Source organism: Xyrauchen texanus, chromosome 4 (genome assembly GCF_025860055.1).
Source record: "Xyrauchen texanus isolate HMW12.3.18 chromosome 4, RBS_HiC_50CHRs, whole genome shotgun sequence".
In the NCBI taxonomy this organism is placed as follows: Eukaryota; Metazoa; Chordata; class Actinopteri; order Cypriniformes; family Catostomidae; genus Xyrauchen; species Xyrauchen texanus.
The window spans coordinates 18,183,851-18,197,291 of record NC_068279.1 but is presented as its reverse complement, the minus strand read 5'-3'; the positions used below and the strand labels follow the sequence as shown (position 1 = coordinate 18,197,291).

The window sequence follows — 13,441 nt, the reverse complement described above, 5'->3', positions numbered from 1 at the left end:
CCACTCTTTGGGTGACTCATGAATATTGGATGCTTCATGGACATCAGTTATGTGGATATAGTACAAAATGCTTTTTCCATCACCTTACTGAAGACAATAGTGTTATGTGTCCAGGGGACATGGAAAACATCTGCTGTGGAGTGCAAAGGAACAAGGAGATTCAATAGATATTATAGCGTGAAGGAAAGATTTGCAACCTAGAGTAGCAACCTTTTCCCGACACTGGAATACCCAAAATTATTTAATTATGTTTCCTCGGTCAAAGGGAGCAAATGCGGCATTAATATAGTTGTTATTTAGAAATCATAGAGGTTTAGCTCTTTTGTAGTATTATTTATGTTGTTTTGTTGCAAATTGCTGTTTCGTGTGATGTTTGACCAGGTTGATCAGTGTCCCAATTGGTCAAGTTGGACCCCGTTAACATTATCAGATATCTCCATGTGCATGTGCAGCTGAAGTACAGATTTATATGCATTTGTGGAGAAATATTTAATAACTGACCTAGAATCAGTTATAATCTTAATTTGAGCTATGCTATTATTTGAATTTTAATACTCACATTTTGGGAGACCCCATTACGCAATTGAATTGAGGGAAAGAGTTTACTCAATCAGTTGAGTGCAATCAACTTATTAGGGGTTTTCAGTTTAAGAGTCAAGATTATGAGTTTATCCAGCCTGGTCTTACAGTTATGTGGCAATGCTACAATAATTTGTACTGGGTATTGAGACATTCCATGCATTTTTCATTAAACAAATTCTATACATCTTTGGGCGCAACAAGTTACTGTCACTTTCTATAAATGGGGAATAGAGTGCATTAAATACACATACTGATGCCACAGTATATTACCCCGACTCAGATTTCCAAGTTGAACTCATTTCCTGACAAAGCGTTTAAAAAACTCTTTGCTTAATCTGAGAAACGCTTATTAAGAGAGCAAGACACAATGGCCAAGTACCTCCAACAAATGTAAGGGGCTGTTCACACTAAACACTTTAGCAGCCATCCATTTGATTTTCTATGTAAACGCACGCTAGACGAATGTCTGTTTTGCTTTGTTTTTGTTTATTCAGCGTCTTGTGCAGGAGCGCTGTTTTTTAAATGCTATGTCTAATTAAAAAGACATTTAAAAGGTATTTTGAGACACCTGCCTCCTGTTAAACTATATTTGTTGTGCTGTGTCTAGCCTTTTTTAGTGCAAGAATGCGATTGATCTGAAGTCATTGTCAGTGCCTGGAACAAATAAAAAATTCGAATACACAGTTTAAGAATTCAAATGTGCATTTTTTCCTTAAATTCGATGAATATTTGAAATTCAAATTTTTATTTGACCACCCTGTAGTATAGCCCCGACAGTAATCAATCCAATTCAAATTCTATGTTGGTGAGCAGGATCTGTTTATAAAGTACTAACAATATTTCTATATACAGTAGATATAGCATACAACCAAAACAAAACTGGGCTTGGGGGACAGTCTAATTTGTCCCGCCACAGATTCGTAATGAATCGAAAATATTTTTACACTTCTCATAATAACATAAAAGATCTCTAATGTTTTGTTTTGTGCCGTTACTTCGGCAAAGCATCTCTCACTCCCTGTCAGTCTCCTCACTTATGTCGACTGACATATCCAGCTGCTTGTTGTGAAAAACAATAAGGTATGTAACGTTATATCTATCTAGCTAAAGCTGTAACGTTAATGTTATTACCAGTGGCTCTGACAACGTAACTATTTTCAGCATCTGAGGAGCAAGTTGGCTTATCATGTAATCAGGGTTCGACATGAATGCTTTTCCGCTTGTGACAAGTGGATTTTTGAAGGGCCAAGTGAAAGAGAATTTTACTTGCCCAACCGGCCAAGCAGACTGATTAAAATGTCAATACTGAACCAACACCGCTAGGCCTGTGTCACTTATTACAAAGTTAATTTTCTTATTCTGTTGTTGAAAATAATCCAGAGTGCCAAATTGTATAATACGCTAGCGATCTAGTAACAGCTACGCCCTGTTTGCGTGACAGGCGGTGCATGCGTGCGTTCTGAACATGCGTGTGTGCCAAAAACGCTTGTGCTAATGCGCGCCTGCATGGTCAAATACATTTCAAAATTCAGCCAAAATGCCCTTCTTGGTGAGGTATTCATGTAATCACAATGAGTTATGACTAATGATAATGTAAACAGTGGAGAAAAAAGCTGATTTATTTTAATATGTTGGACTTTGTAAGTATAAATGTAAGATAATAGACCAGCTGCTGTCGACTCTAGTGTGTCATTCTAATAATAATACAACCATAACAATAAAATGAGAAAACCACTCACTGCTCTTGACTGAGTAACTTTAGTAGCTTTAAAAAATAATATAGCCGCAAGCAGTGATGACTGGCCCAAGCACCATAGGGCCATTTCCACGCGGTGGGTTTCGAAATACTTTGCATTAGGTGGAGACATTCATTTACCATTTGACATTATTCAAAAAATGTTGAAGCAATTTGGGTAAATATAAGAGGACTATTTTAAGGTCTGTTGTAAGAGCCACACTTCCAGCTTCCAGGTGGTGGCGCTATGACTGTGACTCAAAATATTCAAATCCATGTGATTAGCTCCCAAGACTAAACATACATCACAATTTTTTGCATATGAGACACTTCCCATTTCCCATTTTTGCCTTTCATTTAATGCCTCCCCATGGCAAAACTGTTCGATATATCAAAACTCTGCTCACAATTTAGTATCTTCAGTGTCTTATGTCTTATGACATAATGTTGTCTAAATGTGGTGACAGTCTCATAAAACCCCTAGGAGGATTATTAAGTTCAGGGCATGCAATTTAAAAAGAAAAATCAGAATTAAATCCAAAATGGCTGAATTGCTGTTGGGTGGAGAAAAATAGTTGCTATTTTGAAAGTGGTCCGGCTTGAGGAGAACAATATATGTCAGAGGTGTCCAAACTACGGCCCGCGGGCCAACTGCCACCCGTGATCCATTTTTAATTGGCCGCAGCAAATTCAAAAATATAATGGAATAACTTGCACTTGACTGTATTGTACTTCTTAGTTTTAACACTAGGTGGAGCTACCATCTTGAACAAGGCAGCTTCTCCACAAAACAATGATAATCTAAATAGATTTTGCCGGGGTTGATCATAAATGGCAAAACCAAAGAAATGCAAGATAGCAAGTGAGTGCAGAAAATTCCAGACACGATGTAAAAATGAATATTTCTTCATAGAAGTCAAGGGGAAGTGTGTCTGTTTGATTTGCAATGAAACAGTTGCAGTGATGAAAGAGTATAATGTACACCAACACTATGAAACCAAACATCAGACCTACACGTCCTACGCTGGTGCCGAGCGAGAACAGAAAGTTGAGCAAATGGCAGCTAGCCTGCTAGCTCAACAACAGTATTTTTCCCATGCTAACAAAATACAAGAAAATGCCACAATAGCCAGCTATGAGGTAGCTCAACTTATTGCCCAAAATGGGAAACCTTTCTCAGATGGGGACAGTGAAACATAAAACAGTGCCTCATTAAAGTCGCAGGAATAATGTGCCCGGAAAGATGCAGGAATTCAACACCCTGAGCATGTCCAGAAACACAGTTGTGAGGCGAATCGAAGACTTGTCAGCTAACTTAAAACATCAAGTGTCAGATAAAGCTTGTGCCACAGACATCGCACAGCTGTTAATGTTTTTGTGAGGAGTTGGCGATAACTTTTGCATTATGGAGGAGCTGCTTGATCTTAGGAGTCTAAAGGGCACAACAACGGGTAAGGGCATTTTTGAAGCTGTGTCAAATGCAATTGACAAGATGGAACTTAAATGGGACAAGCTGTGTGGAGTTACAACTGATGGGGCTCTAGCTATGACAGGCAAGTGCAAAGGAATGGCCTTTATGGTGTGTGCCAAGGTGAAAGAAAGTGGAGGCGAGGCTGTTAAAATGCACTGTATCATCCACCAAGAAGCCCTCTGTGCCAAGACAGTCCAGCTTGACGATGTGATGAACACTGTTGTGAAAACTGTCAACGTAATTCGAGCATGAGGGCTGTACCACAGAGAATTTCAATCTTTTCTATCTGATGTCGATGCTGAATACGGGGGGGGGGGCTACTGTACCATTCTGAGGTACGCTGGCTAAGTCGCGGCTCCATGCTGCAACGGTTTTATTCCCTGAGATCACAAATTGGTAGGGTGAATACAAGAAATGCAAAATCGGGGTAATGGGCAAAAATCTACTGTGACGAGGAGGAGGGCGTGTCCGGGCCATGAGTATACATGCCCAGCGCTGAGTTGTCCAATCAGCAGGAGAGGGATAAAGGAGGAGCCAGGGACGCCAGAGAGCCGGGAACTGCATCCACACGGCTCAGCCACACCCTCCTCCTCGTCACATCTGCCCATGACAATTGTTTATTTTTAAGCCATTTATGACCTTACACCGATAAAGGAAATCCGTTTAATGTGTTTACATGATCACACACGTTTTCGGGTTATTAGGCATAATCAGTATAAGGACATGCATGTAAACACACTCATTGTTGCTGGGCTGTTATAAAGCTGATAAGGTTTTTGTGAGAATTGGAATCATCGCTAGGTCTTTGGGGAAATTCACGTAGAACGCCCGAGAATGTGTTTGAACTGTACGTCCCCTTAGAATTTCCATAAATCTTATTAACACAAATATTCTATTTATCAAAAAGACAGTGTAGCCCAGACCAGGTCGTATACACTAAACATATGATACAGTCTCCAGTATTTTAACTGTACAAACACACAGCCCTCACAAGCCCTGTGGAAACATCACTGATGAAACAAAAAAAAGCATCCACCATACCAAACTAACCAAAAGTGCCTATTTAGAACAAAACTTCAAACAAAGCAGACTAAAATGCTATAGATCCCTGAAAAGAGAATTTAGATTGGCTGAATATCTTAGCACTGTCAGAGACAGGCTAAGACAAACCCTTACCAAACACAGGCTTAGCGACCACAGCTGTGGAAAAGGCCATCTTCTGTGAGCACAGTAACTACGGGTGAGGTTGAAACCAAAATGTAGCTAAAAATATTAAAACATCAGACAAATACAAGACACATGCACAAAATTTATTTACCCACTACAACGCCACTCCAATGCTGTAACGAGGTGTGTAACTGAGGGTGAGAGTACACACCTCTCCCACATCTGAGCTATGATTCAGTCTGGCCTAAAGCCAGGGAAAATTTCAGGGTACAATGTGCCTTTTTGAATTTATTCTATTTCAGTTCATTTTCATTGTATTATTACAGTTCAGCACATGTACTGTAAGTTTTCAGGTGCTCAAACTGCAATGCATTATCTAGGTGTAAGAATAACAATTTACCTTGAAAAACACCAGTGTTTATGCAGCATCACATCTGATTTGAGGCTACTTTTTTGTCTGCGTGGTTCATTCCCCAGACAGTTCAAGAACCCCACAGACTCAGAAAATCCATTAAAACTACGGAAGGGTTTAAAGAAAAGACACAAATAATCATCTTTCATCATCACTTTAAAGCTATTAACACTTATTGCTGATGAGCAATATAAGTCTCTTTAATGTAAGCAATAAGTTTGATAATGAATGGAAGAAAAATGGCTTTAGACAACAACTGCATTTTTTCTAATGATTATATTTAATACAGATCACTAGATGATCTCACTTTAGGAAAATGAGATCACTTGACACTTAAGGTGATTTCACATTGATTCAACATTAATATTTATATGGCACTGATCAGATTACTATATTGCTCAAATTAAGTCTGTGGGGGGTCTTACTATCCCTCAGCCCTGCTTGTGAGAAATGGAGAAAAATTATGTGCACACTGTGGGATCTCAAGATAAAAGCATATCCCTCGGCTTTGGCGAGGCATTTTCCTCTCCATAAGCTTCTTTAGAATCATGGGCTTCAAGTCTCCCAGTGGATAAACACTATTACAAAGCCAATGGCCTGTCATTTCTGGCTCAGAAATTATGATTTTCTGGTCACTGAGGGAACAGCATTTCCTTTTCGAGTTACAGTATAACTTTGTAAAAAGAATGCCTCAACTAATCTTATTTTTAAAGATATATGCTAAGTTTGCATAACTATCATCTGTACAACAGTTCTTTTGAAATCAGTTCAATAAGCAAATTCTTACATATAAGAAACTCCATTACAGTGGATAGGACAGTCCACAAAGATGCAATTCAGCAGAAAATGCATCTGTAAGTGCGGCAAGCTAGTAGGAGGCTGAGAACAGGTTTCAACCAGAGGTTATTATGAGTGTGAGAGACACTAACACTAACAGAGCCACCTTGTGGTACACAGACATACCTTTTCACTGAAAATGTTAACCACCCACCAAGGGCTTTGCACCTTCACTGCCTCTAATACTGAGAAAACTGCTTAATTTTAAAAGCGTGTCATGAAGCATGTGAAAGCAGATGGGGGAAATTTCAAATAAGCAAACTTTGAAGTTGTTTTACTCCCTAATCGCTGAAAAGCCCACTACAGCGGGACGGTTCAGAGTATGCTGCATCTATAATAAATTAACAGAGTAAAAATTATGCTGTTATATCTGGTATTACTCTCTCTCTTCACTGTTTGGTCTAACTAGTTAGGAGTCAGAGAATACAAATTTGTAAACACACCATAATAGGGCTGAAATCATTAGTCGACGTTATCGACAATGTCAATAAAAAATGTTCCTTGTCGAATAGTCATTTGATCTCATTTAACTAAACATGAGATAAAAACAAGTGAAAAAAGGTGAGTCTTCAAATAAGCTTTAAAAACATTGACTGATGTACAAGACCTGATATGTAGTGGAAGACTATTCCAAAGCCGTGGTGCCGCCACTGAAAAGGCCCGATCGCCCTTTGACTTAAGACGGGACTTGGGGATCGTTAAAAATAAACTCTGCGAAGACCTTAGTAGTCTAGAAGGCTTGTGATGCTGAAGGAGATCCGTAATATAGGGAGGAGCCAAGCCATGTAATCCCTTAAACGTAAATAATAAAATCTTAAATTGAATCCTAAATTTGACTGGAAACCAATGAAGAGATGCTAACACTGGAGATATGTTGTTGTGTTTTTTGTCCAGGTCAAAAATCTGGCAGCAGCATTCTGGACTAACTGCAGAAGTGACAGAGAAGTATGAGAAATGTCACAAAGCAATGAACTGCAGTAATCTAATCTTGAAGAAATAAAAGCAAGTACACCTTCCATGTCCTTAAAAGATAAACAGGGTTTCAATTTCGCAATGTTCCTTAAATGAAAGAAATCACCTCTGACCACAGAATTGCTGTGTCTATCAAGCTCAGAGTCAAAAATGTATATATTACACTGTAAAGTGATCAATGGAAAGGAGGAGGCGAGAACCGGCTTGACGATATAAATAATAGTTTTAATGATAAACTTAAAAGACAACATAAACACACACGACGGACATGTCCGTAAACGATCTCTCTCTCCCACACGATCCTCTGCAGTCAGCCTTTATCCCTCACGGAGGCATAATTAGCCTAATACGGGACCGGGTGTGTAGGATCACGACCCGGCCCGCCCTCCGCCCTGCCACATACACTTATATACAAAATACACTTATTTTTAAGATACATTCTCTTAAAGCAAGTCTAAATATCTTATATGTTGCTTCTCAAGTAAATGTATCTTGTTTTAAGAATTTTTAGACAATTTTAAACAGAAAACAATACAAAAACACTTGATAACAATAGGATTTATTGCGATTAATTTCTTTACTGAATTAAACTTGTAAAAAGTATCCATTTGTCATCTTTATTGTTAGCAAGCATGTTTAATACAACCTTTTAAGTTGGGGAACAAGCTGAATATTCGGTTAAGAGCTAATGATCAATCGTTGTGATAATCGCCAAATAGTCGAATAATTGTTCTAATAATCGTTAGATTTATCGATATCAAAATAAACGTTAGTTGCAGCCCTACACCAAAATAATCAAAGATGATCCTCTTCACTGCACTGGGAAAAACAGTGTCAAGAAAACATAAATTATTAATTTCTCTTACTCAGTCTCCTTTCTCTCTATAACAACTGTTTATTAGCCAATAAGCTTCTAAGAAAGTACAGTTATGTCAAAAAATGTAATTTTATCCTAGTGTCACATTTACGTTTAATGTTCAGATAATCTGGAATAATTCTAGAATTCAATACAACATACTCTAATAGACAAGATTACATTTTAAATAGACTTTTCTTCTCAGATTCTTCTACCATTCTACAAGATGTATATCCACTTTAGTTTTAGGCAGACAAAGTGTATAAGTATAGGGTTAAATGAGAAGGAAGCCTCTTATTACAAAGATACATTTGCTTTTGTGTCACGTATTTGCACTTCCAAGAATATGAAAGGGAATATTAATGCTACTCTTATTCTGCACAAAGATGATCTAAGTAGCACCTGGAGAAGAATCTTTAAAGAGACAGTCCCACTTTCAAATGCTAAAAATAAAAGACAATGGATACATACTAAACTTAAATACATTTGAAAAAGAAAATGTGCCTGCTTGTGCATTTAATTACAATCACAAGCAAAATAAATAAATAAACATAAAGACAGTTAATCTTCAATTTCCAAATGCAAATACTACAAAAACATACAAATGAGAAACAGACTGTAATAAATAAATAAATACAATTTTGTATGTGGGCATAATACTTTTATGGTAGGAGTTCAAGTTTCCAAAAGCTGTAAAAAATTAAGATTTGTTAAAATACTGTATGATACATTCTCACTTCTTATTTTAGCAGTTGGTAGTTTTCCTTAGGAAATTCTTGTGAAGTGTAAAATGAATGTACTGTAAACGAAAACCTGCTTAGTACAATTACTCAGCTAATGATAAGTAACAAACACATATCACTAACCTAAACCTTCCTTATGTAAACAATGTTTGGTCTTTCCAGTGAGACAGGTAGGCTATAGCACAGGTGATGTCCCTACTAGTAATATATTTAAGGGTTGTCGCTACAAAAGCCCATCTCAATAAAATGATAGATCACAACAACAGGTGAAAACGAAGATCAAAGCGCACTTGACTGAAAATTGACACTGCCTGCAGGCTGCATCAACAGGGTCCTCGTGATACATAATTTATAATTTTTGGTAAATTAAACAGCTGTCAGGTTGACGAAACCGAGAGCAATCTGTCAAAAAACGGGCTATCAATTCAAGCATATTGCCTCGAGCCACCGAAATGTGCCTTTTCATTCCAGCGTCATCCTTGGTTCTCACAATAACAAAGACATTAACGAAAATGACACGCTGCACTGATTGGCGATGCGAGCGACTGTTGAGTCTCTCAAACGACACGTCATGTATGATTTAATGGACTCTACAGTTTCTGATGTTGCGCTACTGAATCGCAAATCCTATAAACATCACGTAACGCGACACACATTGCCTTCGAGCTCGCGCTGAAACCGGCGTTTCACGCGCCACAGTGTCAAGCAATCATAAGTATGACACCGCCGTATAATTTCAGAGTGCGAGGTATCCAGTCCAAGTGTCTCAGATATTGTCGAGAGAATGGTTAGTTTGAAGGCACTACCACTGTTAAAGAAACTAGCACATACTTGAATACATTTTTTAAAACATACCTGTAACTCTAAGCTGTAGCCCTGATATAAGTGCGTTTGGGACACGGTCAGCTGGTGTTGCACTTGGAGAGAGAAGGTGTAATCCATTGACTGAGTGATGTGGACGCGTGTGTAGAATAGAGGATGCTTGTGTACAGCTGCCTGCGGTTCTTTAGTTCAATTGCAGAGCGTTCTCCGCCCCTCTCTACTTCATTGGCTGGATGACTGGAGTAGTTTTTTTTCTGCAGTCGTGCCTTCACAAGCTTGGATAGGTGACTGTAGTGCACAAATTTGAAAGAACAAGGTGAAGATGAAGCTGAATTATATGGATTCTGTCATAGTGCCACAGCTACTGTTAAGTAAAGTTATCAATCAGCATTCATTTTCATGTGGAAAAAAGATGCAATTGAAATCAGTGGTGACTGCAGTACATGAAGGTGAGTGAATAATATTTTTATTATTATTATTATTATTATTATTATTATTATTATTATTATTTTATTAATTTATTTGGGGAACAGCACTTATCTCTTACCTGTGCATTGTAAAATCATGTATTTTCAGATAAATGCTATTCAATTAAATTAAAGCAAAACAACCCAGCCTTTCCCATCTTTGAACAGGTCTAAGAAACAAATCATTTTTATATTTGATAACAGGCTAATTTCTCTTTTCCTGTCTCTCCCACGTACCTTTTTTTATTTATTTATGTATTTATTTATTATAACCTAGTCATAAATATCCATAAATTTCCATCTCTGTGCTGTTTAATACATTTTCATGTGTGAATGCTTTACCTTTAAAAATCTAGGTCCTAAAGTCTTGCATAGCCTACCGCTTATTTTGACTGGAAAAAATCCATTGACCTTAAAAGTGAAATTTGATTATGATTTGAAGCGAAGCAAGACTGTGTGGGAAGCATTTCATCAGGCTGACACTAAAGGGAACATGCCCTTAGGCAAAGTCAACTTTGCAAAAAAGCAAAAAATCCTTTTTATTGAGTAGTACAAAACCGTTTATCAGACAGGTGCCCAAACTTCTTCAGAATATTGTATCTTCTAGAATATTTACACGTAAAAAAAAAAAAAGAATCATGACTTGTGAGTTAATCTTCAATTTTGTCGCATAATAGACCCCTCCACTTTTAAGCATGCTTTAAGCAGGATACATATAGATTTAGTTCCTTCTGTTCAGTATTGCTCATGTTATGTCTGCACAGTATTGCTATAATTATATCTATGATATTGCTGATGACAGAATTAATAAATGATTGTGCAACTTATAAAAACCAGGTAGAACTGCCCACGGGTATAAATAAACACTGAAAACACAACATGAAATCTAATTTTCAGGTCACAATGTCTAGTGAAAAGCCACTCCAGACTTGAGTTGGTTTTACATGAGCTGTAACTTTCTGAAATTGAGAGCACCATTCAAGCTTTACAGAATCACTTAAAATTGGGAAACACTTTACAAGAAGGTTTCATTTGTTAACATTATTTAACAACATTAGTTAACATGAACTAACAATAAACAATATTTATTAAGCATTTACTAGCACTATTTAATGTTAGATTCAACGTATACTAATGCATTTTTAAATGGATCATGACATACTCTTTTTATAATTGTATTATCTTCCCTGAGGTCCAGTTATATTATAAGTAAAGTTTCTTTGTTTTGTTTGTTTTTTTTTTGTTTTGTTTGTTTTTTGCATCAAAACAGTCATAATTTAATAATTTATGTTAATTTTCTATCCAGTCTCTGGCCCCCTGTCTGAAATGCTCAGTTTTAAGCTATCTGGCCCTTTAAGACTTCAATGTAAATTCCCACTGTTCTGATTGGCAAACTTCTTGCACCCCCTCAAATAAAGCTATATTTGAAACTTAGTCAGAAGAAAATGAACTAGCTTCACATTATAATTTATAAAACTACATTTCAGCCAGCACATTTCATCTGAATATATCAAAATATTCACTCAAGCACAGCAACTATCAAATAGTCATGACATTTGAAACATTCATGAATGAAATATCTAATAAAAATAAAAATGTTAATGCAACGAGGAACTTGACGATAGATTTGACTACTATGACTGATAAACGCAGCACGTTTTAAGAGCGGTATAAACACAACTCTTAAAAATGCGCCTCATTCTGCTATTACCACAGACTGGGAGAAACGTATGCCATTCTGTGTATAAACAAACACGGAAGATGTGCGAGATGTCACTCCTGTGAAGACCAGTTTCTCTGCTTTAGCCTGTTGAAGAACCCAGTATCACCGTGAATTCAGTGACGTGCGGTGATGTCTTAAAGAGGCTAGGCACTGAGTTATGAAAGCCAGATTACCTGATTTATTGTTTAAGCTAATACGTAATAACAGTGAACGTTACACACAAGCGCGGCATATCAAGAAATGTACAAATCAGGATGTATATCATGTACTCACACTCTCTCTCTCTCTCTCTCTCTCTCTCTCTCTCTCTCTCTCACACACACACACACACACACACACACACACAAGTGCGTAAACAGTGAACGTTATGCATTTTTCTGATCCTTCAAAACCTCTCGGTTTTCCTTTACCTTTTCATTGTGGTTATGTTCAGCTTCCTTTGCTCGTCAAGTGCAAGGTCGATCCGAGATTTTCCAAAGGTTTTCAGTGTAATTTGACACTGGATGTGAGCTGACGACTTTTCATGCTTGGTTAAAGCTGCGGGCAGGTTGTTCAAATCACTATATCCCGCTGAAGTCCAAACAGTCTGACTGGTTGAAAGAAGCAGGCAGGGATAGCAGTACAGCCGCTGATTGTTAGCGCAGCCACATAGCCAATCTTTTCTTACATACCAATCAGTTTGAAATGATCGGATAATTTTTGGGCCCCATCTAAGGCTGGCGTAGACCTCCCTCTTGCAATTAACTCCTATTTGGAATTAAAATCGAGCTTGGAAAAATTTCTTAATTCCGTGATTACGGCTGGTGCTGTCATTTTGAATTTTGCGGGGATTAGGCATGTACACTAGCTGTGGTGTAATGACGTTAGCTACGCAAATGTCCAGGAATATCTCGATTTTAATTGGTCCATGTCTGATACGTAACGGAGATGATTACGGGCATAACATATTTACGTCAAAAGGCACAGCAGATTTGTGCTTTTTGCCGTACATGTTAAAGAATACAGGATCGAAGTGCGCATGCGCAACATGGGTTTTCCGCTTGTCGTCTGCAATGAATGGACCGTAAAAGCGCTGCTTATTCTACCATTTGTTTTTAGTTGATTATGCGTAACTGCTACATTTGTCATCATAACGTCTAAACAATTGGAATAACACACATATTGCATGTAAAAATCACAAGAATAAAAAGTAAAAATCCAAATACAAGTTTATTATTTAATAAACATTTTATTTTTGAATTTTGGCAGGGTAGGCAGTGCCTAGTTTGCCTACCCAGACCGCACGTCAGTGCGTGAATTGTATTATGTTTGCGTATTCAGAACATTTCAGAGTGGATTTCATGTTTTCGGGTTAAATTAGAGACGATTGCTTGTGAACATGTCACAATATGATTCAAGCTTTGCAAATGAACTGTTATTGAAAGATGCGGCAGTTAAACACTAGAATTACATTTTAATTAAAGTAATGAACAGCAACAAGAAGAAACATTTGAAAACCAGATTGAGAATCATATTTAATAATGGTAATAAACAGTGTCTGCCCAACTTTACTCTCACAATAAAAGAATGTTTATGTATTAATATTTAAGTTTAATATTCAAGAGAGGAAAGATACACAGAGGAACAACGCTGAACCTAATGAAGAAGAGGCTGT

At 37.4% G+C, this 13,441-nt stretch overlaps 1 protein-coding gene across 4 annotated transcripts in view; it reads right to left on the bottom strand.

Moving 5' to 3' along the window:
- Positions 1–9,754, bottom strand: part of LOC127636199 (zinc finger matrin-type protein 4-like) — a 151,033-nt gene extending 141,279 nt beyond the window's left edge. For 2 of the 4 annotated variants that reach the window (XM_052116637.1, XM_052116627.1), the window contains exon 1: positions 9,631–9,724. In XM_052116637.1, the coding sequence (XP_051972597.1) occupies positions 9,631–9,717 (87 nt within the window). In that variant the 5' untranslated portion in view covers positions 9,718–9,724. Of the gene's footprint in view, positions 1–9,630 lie in introns of all 4 variants that reach the window. The other 2 variants (XM_052116645.1, XM_052116654.1) reach the window with 2 other exon arrangements.
- Positions 9,755–13,441: the final 3,687 nt, after the last annotated feature.